The 17,812-nt window shown below is 37.8% G+C and overlaps 1 protein-coding gene across 16 annotated transcripts in view; it reads left to right on the top strand.

Annotated features, from left to right (window-relative positions):
• The window catches only part of FOXP1 (forkhead box P1), an 809,982-nt gene extending 798,174 nt beyond the window's left edge, over window positions 1–11,808 (top strand). For all 16 annotated transcript variants that reach the window (XM_073644751.1, XM_073644747.1, XM_073644748.1 and 13 more), the window contains one exon: window positions 6,158–11,808. In XM_073644751.1, coding sequence (XP_073500852.1) covers window positions 6,158–6,302 — 145 coding nt within the window. In that variant the 3' untranslated portion in view covers window positions 6,303–11,808. The remainder of the gene's footprint in view (window positions 1–6,157) is intronic.
• The last annotated feature ends 6,004 nt before the right edge of the window (window positions 11,809–17,812 follow it).

The raw sequence follows: 17,812 nt of genomic DNA, 5'->3' as shown, positions 1-17,812 counted from the left end.
GTCATTCGCTTCAACCTCTCATAGCCAAGGGGTTTCAGAAACCAAACCATGGTGACCAAGGGATTGCAATGCCGCTTGCATTTTGACATGTATTGTCCTGGTGACCCAACCCTTTCAGTGGACCGAGATTGAGATCTTCTAAAAGAAAGGCTATATCTCACAGGGCAAGGAGTGTGGAGACCTTTCTTATTCTGCGCCATTATAATCCTGACCCAGTGCTTAATGGGGCTCACAAGTTTCCATAAGAGTACGCACACAGGAGTAAATTGAATTGAATGTCCATTAACCTATAGGTATGTTTTGGAGTGTTGGAAGAAACTAAAGTACCCAAAAGCAACCCTCTCAAACTTGGGGAGAACATAGAGTTGTTATCCTTGGCTTGAGCCAAAAGGCTCAGTATTGCAAGGAAACAGGTCAACCTAGAGAGATGACATGATGACTTCTCTACCCTTGTAGACATTCTGCCCTCTTTAGCTCAGCAGTGCCCCCATGAACAGTAGAAAGGAAATTTCAAGCTAATAAAGGAGAAATCTTCACTTAAGAACCTATAAAAAGGTTCTCTTAGGCCAGCGACATAAATCCAAGTTTCACATTCCATGTACAGACTGGCCTTGGGTCTTCATATCCAAACTCGACCTCATTGGCATATGTGCAACTGTAGAGTTCAGGTCAGAAAGCTCACGGCTGGTCCAGAAATCGTGGTGTGTAGACGAACCATGAAACTTGGACTTGTGAAGTCGGCCAGCATGTTCATACATTACATAGACAGCCATTGATTTCAGTGCACACAGTGTAATACTTCATGTCTCCTGTGGAGGCACTGCAGGAAAATGGAAACACTTGTGTCCGGTTCTCTCACAGATTAACAGATGACCCTTTTAATAATAAAAAAAGACTTTTCTGAAATCTGCAACCCTCTTAAGCACCACAATTATTTCTAAATTCTCTTTTTTTTTTTATCCTACTTCCCTTATTTTCTAAATGTCTATAATGGAATCGCAGAAAATCCAGAATCCTACAGGAACCTGTAGCACAAACGATTATGATGATTTCAGATTACGGAGCCCCAGGAGAGATATTTACAATGCTTTAAAAGCCTAACAAAATATTTTAGAATTTTTTATGTGTTACTAAACTACTTCTGCGTAAATGAAAATAACATTGAGAAACATATTTAAAGTTACTGCGCGCTCTGCCGAGAAAGGCGCGTGATTAATTGCGGCGGCAATTTGCGTTTTTTCTCTTAATGCCAGCGAGATACATTTGGCGTTAAACTGCCACGCAGCCTCCTCTTTAAAAACTGCCGTAAACAGTTATGATGCGTCTAATTTTTCAGCATCCCAATAAATTAGACTCAATCAAGCTTTTAACGCCAACATTATCTCGGCATTACCTTGTTAGCATGGAAACCGTGGCGAAGCTGCGGAAATTATACGGCATCCTATTTTTTTTTATTTTTTTTATTCTTTCTTTACGACGCTATAATGCCACAGCTCTTTTCATCCCAGGACTCGGCTTGCTGAGTGTTTCTTAATAGGAGTTTGTAGGACTTTCATCCTCATAGCTTCCAATGGTATCCGCGGAGCAGTTGTGCCTCATGCTGTGTGCGCCATCGGAAACCCAATTCCTTTTAACAGCCGCAAGCTACACTCCGCTGCTCCCAGAGTGGACAAATAAAAGGATTATTGAGATGTGATAAATAAAATAAAAATTCTCTTCTTTGTCAGGATATTTACAGCTCAACTGTCTCAGAAAAAAAGTTAAAGCTCGGGTAGAAAAAAAATAAAATAAAATCGAAGGTTGTGCTTAAAGTCACTGCATGTTTTAGTCTTGGCACATTTATCACCTATCCACAGAAATGTAAGATTGCTGAACCGTTGGGATCCCCAGAACAGGACCTTCCTTCTAAGTCCCCTGTATGAATGGAGAGGTAGTGCACGTGTGACCACCTCACCAGGGAATGATGGTCGAGCTCGTGCACCATGGCTCCATTTACCATGCTCAATGAGGGTCCCAGTGATAAGACCCCAACATGTGCCACAGACCAAAGAGCTCTTAAAAGGTCCTCGTGGGCAAGATTTCAAATTTTGTAATAAGACCCAGATGCCTTTGTATGCAGCAAATACATTGAATAGAAGTCTTTAAAGACAAAAATTAACCAAAATTTGGATTACGAGTATGTTGAGTAGTACTATCTTGCTTTCCCTTCTTCTTCTTAAATGGGCATGTACTACCTATTATTTACAGGATTACATTACATTCCAAAAAGGAAGAAGAGACAATACAAACTTTCAGTTCACTAAGGGATCAGGTTCCATGCTGCCCATAGAAGTGTATAGAGAGGGGAGGAAGCCCATAAAACACTAAAAATTATAGCATTGTGTATCAGCTTCCAAATCTGGATGCACAGCAACACTGCTGCCACTTCTTAGGGTGTGATAGAGAGTTAGGGGAGCAGAATCTCCTATTCTCTCTGGGTGCAGTGTGTGGGAGACATTATGGCTCTGTAAACTGACCGTGAGAGATAGAGAGTGAAAAAACTGGTAAAAAAAAAAAGACTTCTTTAATGTGTGACTGTCATTTTAGGTACCTTTTTAGAATTGATATTGATAAGTCGGGGTCTGACACAAGGCAGGTCCTATGGTGGCCAGATAAACACTGTATACAGAGCCGGAAGACCGCAGTGCCATACACTTTGTAGTGGCCATTTTCAGGTACTGCAGCTCAGGTCCTATGGATATGAATAGGAGCTGAGATGCCTCACTCAAGAACAGCCACTACACAGTGTACAGAGCGGTGCGGTCCTGGCTCCATACACTGTGTCTGGATGCATCTGGCGGACCTGCTAATTGTGGGGGACTGACACATGGCACCGCCATGATGATCTGTCAGCAGGTCCTATGGTGGCCAAATAAACACTGTATACAGAGCCAGAAGACCGCAGTGTCATACACTTTGTAGTGGCCATTTTCGGGTACTACAGCTCAGGTCCTATGGACATGGATGGGAACTGAGATGTCTCACTCAAGAACAGCCACTACACAGTGTACAGAGCGGTGCGGTCCATACACTGTATCTGGGGTGCAGGATGTTGTATCTCCACCTATCAGATATATATGACTCATTCTATGGATTTGCCATCAATATCAAAGTCCTGAAAAAAAACATTAAGTCCTTCAAGCTTTTGGATTTAGTAGCAGAAACTAAAAATAATACAATAGATATTGGAAAAATATTAAACAATGGACTCATAATATTTTTTTTAAAAAAATCCACTTCTGACCCTTATTTTTTTATCCTTTTGTATTATAAAAGGTCTTTTTTTTTTTTTACAAAGAAAAGAAGTTTAAAAAAAAAAAAAAGGTACCCATGCGTGGGTGGCGGCGTGCAACCCAATGAGCAGAGAGTAGGAGTTTAATTCATTAACGCAACATATTTTTAGGCCTTGCATTCGAAAGTCAATTGTATCATGAGCGAGCAGGAGCTTTTCCTTCTGCTCCTCATCTCTAATATTAGATAATGTCAATAAAATGACACTTCCCGTCACCGTTTCAAAGGCCAGGCGGTGTTTACGCATTTGAGTATTTTGCATGACAAAAGCCACTCAGCGGTGAAAAAGTAATTGCTGTTTGTAAAGGCAGTCCTGTAAATATGATTTACGCACAACATTTCTTTCTTGTTATCATAGCTGTTATGTACGATCAGCCCTATTCCCCTGTGGGTTATTCATATGCTCCTCCATAATGGGGAATTTGGCAGATCTCATCTCCGGAGAGCATCCTTTTTTTTTTTTTGCCCACCACGAGCTGAGGATCATGTTTTTTTCTTGTTTACAGCTGACAGTGTTATTATTCTCGTTAGGACCGGGCGCTCTTATCACATTGTTGTGTTGAGCGAAGCCCCCTTTTTTTTCCGTTTGTGTTTGCTGGCAGAGCTTTTCTTCTCTTATTGACAGTTCGTAAAAAAAAAAAAAAAAAAATGCATTAATTTGGAGTTTAAAGCATGTATCATGGTGTCTCCTTGCAGTGTTTTGCTTGAAGTTGATTAATGATAGAACCTCACTTGGGGTCGTCCTCTAGAGAGTTGGCTCGCAAGTTCTGCATGTTAACTAGAAAAGCAGAACACACATTAAGCAGTGATTACCCCCAGCTTCTTTGAGGCTTTGTGGCCTGAGAATTCCCATTTTTTTACTTTTATGAAGTCTTGTTTAATCTGCATTATTTGTGTCAAGGTAATGTTAATATGTATTTTATTTTATTTTTCCTTTTATATGAGCATAGACCAAAAGATAGAGAATTTTTCTTTTTTTCGTTGACTATCTTTTGGCTCTCCTACCTCAATAGTACAACGGTAATATAATAAAGTGATTTACAAGCAAAGTAGTAAATGAGTGTAACATAGTAAACGCAAAGTTTTTGAGGTCCAATTTTATTTTATTTTTTTATTATTGACAACTTTAGTATGGTTTTTGATTGTTATTTTTATATTGGAAATATAACCAAATTGTAAATTATTGGATCTTTCTTAAGTTTTATGGGATGTCACAATTAGAGATGAGCGAACCTGAACTTTAGAGCTCAGGGTTCGTACCGGACACTTAGTGTCCGGTCTGAACTCTGAACACTGACTTCTCCCGAAAGGCCATTTTTAATATTCGGGTCCCCATACGTTTCAATGAGGTTCTGGTTCATGTTCGGATAAAGTTCTGGTACCCAAATCGAACTTTTGGACAATATTCGGTCGGGTACCAGAACTCGAACTTCCACGGGTCCACTCATACCTAGTCACAATCTTATTTCTCTATCTTGAGTCCTACTTGAATCTTATGCATATTTTACACAATCATTTTGTGTTAGAAGGGTACCTAACCATTGGCAGTCCTTCTGCAATCAGGAGTGATCTGTAGGAAATCCTGAGTGGAACTGTACAATTTCCCTACATCATTCCCACAGGCAAAATGAAGTATTGCACTATTGAAAGCAATGGGCTAGGCATGCACATTGATGTGCCGGGTGTTCTACAGTGAGAGACATTCTTTGTAGATGCTCCAGCTAATTGATGAGGGTCCTGACCCCCCTCTAATAATATGCTGCTCCTCATTAGATTACTTGAAAACTTTTTTTTCCTTTTTTTAATTATGTCACCCTTTTAAATTTGAATAAATAAGACTTTTTTTTGATAATGATACATAAAGGGGAAAATTGGCAAAGTTTAAAGCAGCACTCCTCCTCCCATCAAAGTTTCTATCTTCTTAATATTTTTCAGTCATCATATTATATAACACTGTGTACTTACAATTGCTCAATGTTTCCTTCAACCCAGTTCATTCTTCTCTTTTCCATTATGTCTATGACATCACTTAATTAAAAACAGACTAAGTTCTATGTAGAAGCAGGAAGTCTCTTTTCCATGCATGAGTCATCATTGGAACTACAATGCTACATCACTGGATAGTCTCTCCCAGAGGAGAGGAGGTGTAGCTGCTTCCAGGGACTTTGCAGTGATGTAGAATTGTAGTTCTAATGATGACTCATGCCGGGAAAAGAGACTTCCTGTTTCTATATAGAACCTAGAAGAATTCAGCTAGTCTATTGTTAATCATTTGAGGTCATAGACCTAACTGAAAAGAGAAGAATTAACTGGGTAGAAGGACAAAATGAGGAATTGTAAGTACACAGTGTTATATAGTATGATGACTGCAATATATTAAGAGAATAAAAACTTTGATGGGAGGAGGGCTTCCTTAAAGTTGAGCCAAATGGATCCTGCTGCCCTAGTCAGGTGTCTAGTTCGGTCCTCCATGGCAGTTGGACCAGAGGAGTTTTTATTTCTGCGGCCGGCATTCTTGGCGCCTTTTCTGCTTTCTAGACTCCATGAGGTCATGACAGTAGGCATCATTCAACATCATGATGGGCATCACCTGGTAAGCACAAGAGGCACCCATGATGCTGGGCTGAGGATGCACGTCGTGGAGATGAAGCCTGCCCTGATCCGGCTGCCATAGAGGACTCGACCGGACTTGTTGATGGCCAAGTCTTGAGTAAAATCTCTTGAAGAATCCATATCAAGACCACTTTTACCTAAATTATTAATAATTAAGGAAAAAATTCTTACCGTTCCTCAATTTATAACTTTTTATGTTTTTTTTTTTATGCAGGCACCACGTACACGTTAAAGAAGAACCACTGGATCCTGATGAGAATGAAGGTCCTCTCTCGCTAGTAACCACAGCTAACCACAGTCCCGACTTTGACACCGACAGAGATTACGAAGACGAACCTGTAAATGAGGACATGGAGTAAAATCATGTGTCATTTCACAATCCTGAGAATGAAGACAGTTCAAGGCCTTGGCTATCTCTCTATTATTGTACAGTCTGGAGAGTTCCTGGCCCTACTATTCTGACAACTTTTTGACATGTGTTAACTCTTTAGTGCCATCAAGTTTCCCATTTGGGAGTATTTTTGATTTTTCTACTTTTTTTTTTTTTTTGTTGAAGATAAGAAAAAAACAAAAAAAGAAAAAAAAAAAAAAAAGGAATTTGTACTTTGTGCATTGGATCGACTTGTTTGGTACTTGCGACTTCCTCTCTCACGGTCAGCGCATCAGTGTTGTAAATTTGCTAAAAAAACAAGACCCAACTTCACTTCGTCACACACGGCAGACTTTTAAGGACTGAGGTTCAGCCGTAAAAGGACACGGAGGGCATCGATATAAGCATGTGCGTCTAAACTGCAGGTCATCCCTATTACCCCAGATTTTAGAAAAAAAAATGGATTCCAATGGACAACTTATTTGCACAGTACTGCATGTAATTCTGATTATCACTGCCTTTAAAAATCGATTCTTTTGCTTCCATATGGGATTGAGGGTGACCTTTTTTTTTATATATATATATATGTATGTATGGGACAGAGGGAGAGGCATAGTAATTATCCCAAACTTCTTAATGTATTGCTTTTATTTTTATTGTACTACACCAATTTAAGTTCTGACCTCAGGCCTCAATTTCAAGGCCCAAGACCTCTCGGAGGCGTAATGTTTTTTTTCTGTACTTTGTGATGAATGTTAATAGGTGTTTTTATTATATGATGCCGAATGTCTTTCAATTGTTCAATGTTTTTTTTTTTTTCTGTCATTGCATTGTAGTTATTTTAAGTTGGAAAATCACATTTCTTCTTTTAGACACTCAAAATAACCAGACATAAAAAAAACAATATTTTTTTTAACAAAAAGTTGCCCTTGAACGTCAACTGAAAGAGCAAGGATGAAGAATGGTGATCGAGAAAGGCATGGCGCCTCAAAACTTCCTTCCCCGTGTAGCAGCGTTTCATTTTTGAATCAGACGGAGCCATTACATACCAACTTGTCCTCATTGACCCCTACTTTTTGCCATCGATATGTACTAAAGTCATAGAAGACGCTATAGGCTTTACAAAACCAGGTGTTTGTTTTTTTTGGCAAAGTCTTCGCTCATAAAAAAAAAGTGTTTGAAAAAAAACAAGATGTAGGAATTTTTGAAAAATAGGATCTGCAGCAAAAAAATTTTTTTTGAGTCACTGGAAAGCCACCAATGGGTGAAGAGCATTGTCTTTATATACGTATAAATGGTTTTCAATCAACATATGTATAAAATATATATAAACAGTAAATAGGAAGTAAGGTTTCAACTTGATGTAGCTTGCTCCAAGAGGGACCATTGTTTTCTCAGTTTTGGGTATATTACATTTTATTTTTTTTTTATACCAAATTATTGAAGAGAGTCATTCATTATATACAGTGCAAAAATACATTGCCATCATCTGGATTTTTGGTGGAAGACTAAAAAAAAATTGGTAATGGGTGAGCCATTGCAAACTAAGGAGCATCTGTGCCCCGATCGCAGGGGGCGAACTTGAAAGAGTCTGTAAGTCCAGGTGATTATCAATCTGCTTTAAACGGGGAAAAAATTGCATGGTAAATACTTGCATTGTTGGCCATTTCCAAAGGGAATAAACAAATATAATTGTGCCCACCATAAAATAAAAAGGTTTCCATCTGTTAAAGAAATGACAAGAGATATAAATTAGCGTTGTTGGGGCATGTCTATGCTCACATGTGCATTAAGACATTGGAGTCGTTACATGTACAATTTAGGTGATCAATTGAAAAAAAATTAGAAAAGTTTGCAGTTGAAACTTGGAAAGTCTTGCCAATAATGGTGGGAAAAAATGTGAAGATTGATAATAATACAGTATTTATAGAGTGTCCTTGCTAGCGAGAATACTTGGGTTGTTGCCTGTCCATACCAATGGGCATAATGTAGGCACAATAATTTAAGAATTTATTATTTTTTTTGCACTGTGTAGGCATGTTGTAAATAACCCCAAATAATACCATACAATTAAATTGTAAAACATATTGGCCAGGGAAATTGGAGGTAAATTTTGAAAATTTCGAAAAAAAATTAAACTTTTGAGGGTTTAGTTTCAGCGTAACTCTCTACAATATATAATATTATGTACAATCCATGCCTGAAGGTTTTGTGACTTTAATTTTTAAACATTTAGACCTTTATAAAGTTATTTTTCTTTTATCCAAAACCATTGACTTTGAAAAAGAAGGATGAAGGGACGTGACGTCAAATAGGTTTTCTCGGGAGTCTGCACTTTTTAACGATTCGGATATGCTCCGTTTATCTTCCCCAGTTTCATAAAGCGCAGTTGTATAATTTTTCTTTTCACCTTAAACCACTTTATTAGTGTAGTATTTTTTTGTTCTTGGCCTTCTTGTCCTTTTACTTTCATACTGATGTGGCAAAAAAAAACAAAAAAACCCCACCCTATAAACCGATGCCATCCAATTGGGTCAACTTTTGACAAATTGGTTGTTGTGGGTTCCATCGCCTACAAGAACAGAATCCAGTTATGATTTCACTTTTTTTTCGTCAGCCCAAAAATTACCAAAGATTTTACACGATGGTAAATGACGTTGTTTGTTATATGCTTTACCTGTTTCTTAAAGCCAAATATCCTCTTGCTGATGATCAAAAAAAGAAAGAAAAGTATCTGGCAAGGGATATATTGTTAATGGAGATAGTTTATTAGGAATCTGCTAGTTTCCATATGTATAATTTTTGGACCAACGTTTTCAAGCCAAAGTTTTTTTTGTTTGTTTTTTTTTGTTAACCCTAGGTGACCAAACCACATAAGCCTGATATATACATCAGGAAGAGTATTATTTCTTCTCCAATGTTGCTAGCCAATGTAAGTTCTTAGCAGGCCTCCCAAACTGCTTCACATAACAACTGACTTTTTTTTAATTTATAGTTATTAAATAACTCACAATTTACGTTGCACATGTTCTGTAACAATTACTTAATTGTTTTCGTTGTTTCAAAATTTGAACTGATTTGGTTACTAGTACTTTTTTTGGCACATTTTGAGGTCTGTATCGTCATCCTATTAAAATAACCATCAAATGCTCAAAGCATCAGTTCCTTCTCTTATTAATGTATATATAAACTTATTTAAAGTAAAACTAACAAAAAAAAAAAAGCACTTTTTTTAGTGGTACCAAAATGTGATCTCTTAAGTAGCTTCTGTCGATTCGAAATCTTACGGCACAAAAAAAATTCTAGAATTTATTATTTTTTTTTTTTCTTTGTCGCTCCAAAATTTGATATGACACAATATGGCAAAACAAATAGTCGATTTCAGCTAATTTCTAACCCTTACACAATTATTATTTTTTTTTGTCGTTGTACTTAATCTGTGTATTAAAAGCACTGATCACTGGCTTTTTTTTTTCAGTTTTGTGTTTTTTTTTTTTTTGTTATTTTGGCAGCTTGATTTTGAAGAGACAAGCTAAAAAAAAATACACAATTAAATGCCTAAAGTGATATATTGTAGAACAAGGGGGGTTAAGTTGTTCTTTTCTGGCAAGAATAGTTGGGGCGTAAGCAAAAAAAAACAACTCATTAGCATGTATAAAAGTTAGTAAGCATACCTCAACCCAGCCCTTTCTGGAATGAATAAAAACACAAAATACATTTCACTAAGTTGCACTTAACTGTATGTCTTGCATGCTCGGTTTACAGCAAAATTGAACTAAAAAAAAATAAAATAAAAAAAAAATAAAAAAATAATAAAAAAAAAATAAGCATTTACATATCATGCAAGTGTTGAACTTGTTTAACGACCAACTGAAAACTCAGGCTTTTATCATGCAGCAAACGCCACTATATATATATTTTTATTTCATTTTTTGGAAAAAAAAAAAAAAATTTTTTTGTTTAAATTTCAGATCCCCATAATGTACATATATTGTCTACATAACCATTTAGTGGTGGGAAGAGGGGAGCGATCAGGTTGGTTATCGACATTTTTTTTATTTTTTTAATTTCCTTTTATTTCCATTAAAGAATAAATTCCTTGCAAGGAATAAATGCATATTTGTTTGTCAAGCACCATTGCTTTGTTGTGCAACTGCTTTATAACTATACTAAAAAAAAAAAAATAGCTTTGAAAAAAAAACAAAAAAAAAACTACTGTATGTAACTATTGCAGATAACTCGCTGCATATGTATAATATTTAGTTATCCCGGCTTAAAATAAAAATAATGGATGAAGTTTGCTGACACGGTGGGAGAAATTCCCTGACTAATTTTGCTTTTCAAACTGTAACATAGTTGACATTTTTTTTTTCTATCCTGGATCAATGAAATTTGTACAGTTTGTGTTTTTTGACTTTATTTTTTTCCCAATTTTTTTATTTTATTTTCAAACATTCTCCTACGTTTTAATCTACCACTGCCTTTTTTTTGGCCGTCTTAAAAAAAAAAAAAAAAAAAAAAAAAGAATAAAAAAAAGGTTCATACGTTTTAAAGAAACATATATATATATATATATCTATATGAAAAAAAAAAAAAAGTTGTTTTAAAAGTGTTTTCTCCTCCTGCAGTAAATATTTTGCATGACGAATCCTGGGGGCTCACACTTTCAAAAAAGGTTTATCAGTGAAGTCTTGAATAATTAAACGGGGAGTGTCAAACTATTAAACTTTTTGTATTAAAAAAAAAAAAACTTTGCTAAAAGGTGCCAAGATGTAAAGACAATTTGTTACATGTTTTTTTTTTTTTTTTCTCAAAGAAAAGCGTACATTAGCAAAATAGTACCATGTATCAGGTAAACTGCTGTCAGGAATGAGTTGAACAAAGCCTTCTCTTTTTTTTTTTTTTTTTTTTTTACTTTAGTTTCCATGCGTTGTTAATATCGTCAGATTTGGATTGAGAGAAAAACTAGAATCGGGGCTTGGGTTGATTTGGAATTTTTTTTTTTTTTTTACTTTTTTTTTTATGCTTTGTTTTTTGCGGTTTGCTTTTTTTTGGGTTGTACAATTATTTTGGTAATCAAATTCTCTTTTGTTCTCAAAAGTTTAAATAAACAACAAAAACTGCCAAATACATTTTTTTTTTTTAAAAAAAGCCTAGCTCAATTATTTTTTTTTATTATAAAGCTATTTGGATTTTTTCAAACTTTTTTTCAAACTTTTTTTCAAACTTGGTCCACATTCTTCTGACAACCAATAAGCCTCGATGACAATGGTACAGTCTGGACTGTTAGCATGGTGCTTCATGTGTATTTGCTGCCAGTAATTTTTTTTTTTGTTTTGAAAAGGCATTAAAGAAAACTCATTCCTCACATCAACTGTAATTTCATCATTCCATGTCTGTTGACACAGACAATAAAAAATGTTGTGTAGTCAGTACTGATAACTGACAGTATAGCATTCTCAAATGCAATAAAATGCTGGTTGTTCACACTGGTAGTTTTGAGTCGTCCTGTCTTTTCATGTCCATCAATTGATAGACCACTGGACTGAGACATTCACGTCGTGGATTGGTTATCTATAAAGGAAGCGGTCGTTTAATTGAGAAAACACAAATATTATGTGATACCTCAGTGATCTCAACAGTTCCCTTGAAATGGAGCTTTTCTTCTCTTGAATATCCTTGTAGTCCGAAAACACCTCTGAGATGAAGAATCCACTAAATAAAATATAACATGAACAAGAAGTTAAAACTTTTGTCTTTTTTCTTTTTAAAAAATTACATTCATATTAATTAGGTCTGTTAAAGAGGTTGTCCGGGACTTTAACTTTGATGACCTATCCTTAGGATGTCTGATCGGTAGGGGTGCAACATCCGGAACCCCCGCCGATCAACTCTTTCCAGTATCAGCGGCAACTGTCGACACGCCGGTGGCTGCTCTGTCGACACGCCGGTGGCTGCTCTGTCGACACGCCGGTGGCTGTGGCTGAGTACTGCACATCTACCCCCTATTGATTTGAATAGGTGTTGGATGTGCAGTACCCGGCCGCAGCCACTATACAGTGGACGATGCTGTGCAGCTCCGTAACTGAGAAATTCTGGCCAACACCGGGAACAGCTGATTAGTGGAGGTGCGACACTCGACAGCCCCTCCAATTAGACATTGATGACCCAACCTAAAAATAGGCAACGTTAGATTCCTAGACAACCCTTTAAAATTTACAGAATCTTTTTTTTTTTTTTTTACTTTTCAGAACAAAAAAAATGTGCTGTGACTGTTGTCATTTTGTCCTTGTTTTGTGGTTGAAATTATAGTTGGGGTATCCATTAAAAAATACTACCATATACACACACACACACTAAAATATATATATAATATTTATTATAAAATATATATAAAAATATACATTAAAAATATATACATGTGTGTGTGTGTATACACACACACACATTCATATACATATGTATATATTTTCTTTTTGCACAAGGTTATCTTAAAGTGAATCTGTCATCAGGTTTTTGCTATGTTATCTGAGAGTACCATGATGTTGGAGGAGAGACCCTGATTCCAGCAATGTATCACTTACAGGACTGTGTGTTGCTGTTTCAATAAAGTGTTTTATCAGCAGGAGATTATCACTGTAGGACAACTAGCCTCATGCCTCCTAGTCAAACCTCGCCCCCAGCACTGATTAGCAGCTCTCTCTCACAATACAATGTTGACAGCAGTTTTGCAGGCGGGGTTATACACCGCTCAACATCTGAGCTCTGCTACATCTGCAGCCGAAAAAACTTGACTCCATCATAACAGCTGTACACGTTAAACAGTGATACATCGCTGGAATCAGGGGCTCTGTTGCTATATCATGATGCTGTCAGATTACATAGTAAAAACCTGTTGGCTGATTCCCTTTAAATCATCGGGTGTTGAGGTTCGATTGGAACTCAACAAATATTACCATGTATAAAATGAGCATTCACTTGAATTATGTAACGTAGCCTTAGTAACACATTTGACAGATGATTTCCTAGAATAGAATATTCCAGAGAAAAAAAATAAAATCAGGGATATTCTATACATAACATAAATGTGACTTAATTGATCAAAGTCCTTTTTAGTTAGAAGAATTATCCTAAAAGGTAAATGACCACAGTTTGTCCACTGCTGAGACCTGTCACATGCTAGTAACCAACAGCTCATTTACCAACACAGTGCACTGACATTTTTTTTTTATTAAAAAATTATTCACAAAATAATCACTCAAGTCATTTGTGATGAGACAGGTCATCCTGTACAGAGCACTGACTCAAGCTGATGGCGTCGTTGTCAGAGGTAACATCATCCTGTTGCGACTGAGATGATTGAGTGTCAGAATTTCCATAGCGCTCTGTGCTTACGCCAGAGGCAAAAGAAGGCAACTGGCCCACGTTTGGTCATACTACTGTAAGTAGTCGTGGTGTTGCTGCTAGCGGCTCCCACATTCTTAGCTGTGGTATGTTTTTTTATATTGTCTTTTTACACTACCCATTGTAACTTTTCTTTTAATGATACAATACTTTAACTTTTGATAATCTCTTCAACCCCAATTATTCAAACCTTGCCAAAAAAGATGCAACAACAACTGCGAGGTAGGTTGGTACGGTTACAAAAAGCAAAATTGTGGCAGCAGACCCCATTGTAGATGTAGAGTGTATAGTTGTCAAATTGGATTAGTAAAGCAGGTGTGCCGTTAAATGTCTACTTTAAGTTTTATTGAAAATAAAAATTTAACTCTTCCCCAAAATGACAAAAGAAGAATTGCTAAGTTGGTACAATACCATAAACCAATATCTTCAATAGGGCACTGTACTGATGTCAAATCTGAACACTCAAACAGATGTCCAAAAAAGTAAAATTACTTGTGATACACACACTTTGGTGAGGTAGACAGTGACAGGTCTGGATTTTAGGGAATTAAAAAAAAAAAAGTAATTATTCCCCCTTCACAAAAATTATGGCACAAGATATACTAAAACTCTGTATGGTCAGTTAGGACAAGCATGCACACCTACGAAACTGTTCTAGGATTTTTATTGTGCTGCCTTGCTGCTGCATTCTAGTGCATATAGAATGAAGAAGAAAATGTGTAGTTGTAATTGAAATGCAGCAGTACAAATGCCAGTGACCCCATATCACTCATCATTAACCCTGAGTCTAGCACCTCTCCTATCTTTCTCTCCCCCTATCAATTAAATCTCTGAATTATTCCCAGTCCACTACACCCATCTTCTTCAGTGCTGCAGTTGTACAACATAACTGTCTGGAGTATTTGTTCAATGTTTTATGGTTTTCTCTTTTACTCTCTATTGCTGAGCTTTGACATTTTCTCACTATCCTAAAATCATCCTAATTTGGCTGCTGCATTCCCTGCCTCTACTTTTATACAGGCTATGCTAGTCCCTCCTTAGCTTCAAGGCATTATGGGGAAGCATGTACAGTCGACCCAGAGGTCATGCCAGCTTTTTGTGACTAATGCCGTCTTAAAAGGTGGCTGACATTTTTCTGGTGATTAGCACAGATCAGATTTCAAATTTGTTCAAATTTGCCAGAACCTGCGATTTTCATAAAATTCAACTAGATTGAATTCGCATAGAATTGCTTTGATCCTTTCTGTCAGACACACAGGACAAATCTACCTAACCAAGCGAAAAGATAAAAGCATTCGCCAGCATCCATAAAAAAATATTTGGGTTCCATAGCAAAACAAAGCCATGTATTGGTTTCCATAGAGCCCTTTCTTCAGAGTAACATCCCCAGCTACACCTGTAAAGGTTAAAAAGCCAATATCATTCAACCATCACATGTGTATGGCATAATTATATTTGCAAGCTTCTACCATTATCACATCATCAAGCTTTCCATAAAAGAAATGTAAACCTACAAAGTGCTGTACCAAAAAAAAGAACCTAACATAATAGATAGTACGAGCCACGGATGGATGAGAGGCTGCAGCGGAATGCAACAGTCATTATCCCCACTGCCAGCAGCGGAATGTGTCAGTCTTTATCCCCACTGCCAGAAGCAGAATGCTTCAATCGGTATCTCCACTGCCAGCAGCAGAATGCGTCAATCAGTATCCCCACTGCCAGAAGCAGAATGCTTCAATCGGTATCTCCACTGCCAGCAGCAGAATGCATCAATCAGTATCCCCACTGCCAGAAGCAGAATGCGTCAATCGGTATCTCCACTGCCAGCAGCGAAATGCATCAATTGGTATCCCCACTGACGGCAGCGTAATGCGTCAGTCATTATCCCCACTGCCAAAAGCAAAATGTGTCAATCTGTATCCCCACTGCCAGCAGCAGAATGCGTCAGTCATTATCCCCACTGCCAGCAGCAGAATGCGTCAGATGGTATCCCCACTGCCAGCAGCAGAATGCGTCAGTCATTATCCCCACTGCCAGCAGCAGAATGCGTCAGATGGTATCCCCACTGCCAGCAGCAGAGTGCGTCAGACATCCCCACTGCCAGCAGCGGAATGCGTCAGTCAATATCCCCAATGCCAGCAGCGGAATGCGTCAGTCATTATCCCCACTGCCATTTGCGGAATGCGTCAGTCATTATCCCCACTGCCATCAGCGGAATGCGTCAGTCATTATCCCCTCTGCCAGCAGCGGAAGGTGTCAGTCATTATCCCCACTGAAAGCAGCGAAATGCGTGATCGGTATCCCCACTGCCAGCAGCGGAATGCGTCAGTCATTATCCCCACTGCCAGCAGCAGAATGCGTCAGACGGTATCCCCACTTCCAGCAGCAGAATGCATCAGTCATTATCCCCACTGCCAGAAGCGAAATGCGTCAGTCATTATCCCCACTGAAAGCAGCGAAATGCGTCATCGGTATCCCCGCTGCCAGCAGCAAAATGCGTCAGTCATTATCCCCACTGCCAGAAGCGGAATGCATCAATCGGTATCCCCACTGCCACCTGTTTAGGTTATGTGCACACAGTTCTTTGGGGAAGTCGAAAATCATGAGCTTCATTGTGGAAACCTTTACCGAGATTTCCCAGGCAAAGTCACTTCAGGTAGAAGCTGGTACTTGCTTTCCAGAGGCATAACCTTAGGGAGTTTTTGAAGGAGTTATTCATCACCTTAAAGAAATTGTCCACTACTTGGACAACTCCTTGTCATACCCCTCACTTTGCCCCGATAAAATAAAAAAGCTTATACTCACCTCCCGTGCCGGCACCATTACTGCAGTATCGGGACTCTCTCTCCCCAGGACTCCCGTGCTGTTGTGACATGTGACGCTGACACCCAATCAGCGCTGGCGTCACTGTCCCTGACTCCTGTCGAATTGAAAATGAAGAGGAAGTCAGAGCTCAGCAGCAGCCCGGACATCCTCTTCATGTTCAATTTGTCTGAAGGCGGGGACAGTGACACAACGTGACGCGCTGATTGGGCGCCGGCCATCACGTGTCATTCCACCACATGAGAGCCCCCAGGACCGCAAGTGCCGCCACAACACTGGAACGGCGCCAGCGCAGGAGGGCAGTATGAGCTTTTTTACTTTATCGGGGCCAAACATTTAGTTGAAGAAGGGGTTCTCCTAGTTACTTTAAGGTGAAAAACGCTCTTCCAAAATGCTTAAAAAAGTATTTTTTTTTATCCTTTTGGTTGGTCAGTTCCTAGTTTGGATCCACATGAAAACTGTGACATGCACTTTTTTTTTTCACCATCAGGTGTTTTTCAAAGCCTGAAGCAGAAAAAAATCTCTCACAAGACTGAACATGTGAAAAACAAAGTGGTTTTACAATAGAAATGAATAAGCATTTTTTGAAGCGATTTTTCAGGTTTTTTTTTTTTTTTAAGCTAATCCGCTCCAAAAAACGTGCTCATAGCCTGACCATGCAATCCAGTGACTGCAATTATGAAGCCAGTGTCGTACCGATGGACCTATCAGTGCATAAATGTAGCAGAATAAATAGCACTGATGGATGAAGAGTCCAAAACAATCATGCAAAAGGCCACGATACCTAGAAAATATCAGAGTTTAAATGATCTTCTTATACTCCATTTATTGAAAAATGCAGAAAATCAACAAAAAATCATCTACCATCAAGAGTCATGTATGATAACTAATATATAACTGTATCACAATATACTGTAAGAAAAAAAAAAAACAAGACACCATTGCGGTGTTTCAGATCCTCCATTGATTGTTTAGGGAACCTGCCCTGCTAATTAGTACGTGCTCCGAAAACAAACAGTAAAATTTCATCATAATGCAGCAATCTAAATAGCCTCACAAATTCTTCTTTATTTAATCCAAATACGATATTTAATGACAGAATTTAAAATCCAACATACTAATGCGTTATAAGTTGATAAATCACTACTTATGGCAAGAGAAAGAGTGGTTTATCCACTTGAAACATTTTTTTTTTATTTTCTTAATCAAGTACCATTTTTGGATTAAATAATTAAAAATACATTTTTTATGAATATATTTCTAGCTCTAGAT

The sequence above is a fragment of the Phyllobates terribilis genome, unplaced genomic scaffold (assembly GCF_046119375.1).
Source record: "Phyllobates terribilis strain yellow unplaced genomic scaffold, ASM4611937v1 Scaffold_8__6_contigs__length_399053987, whole genome shotgun sequence".
NCBI classification, from domain to species: domain Eukaryota; kingdom Metazoa; phylum Chordata; class Amphibia; order Anura; family Dendrobatidae; genus Phyllobates; species Phyllobates terribilis.
This window is presented reverse-complemented; position numbering and strand designations above follow the sequence as displayed.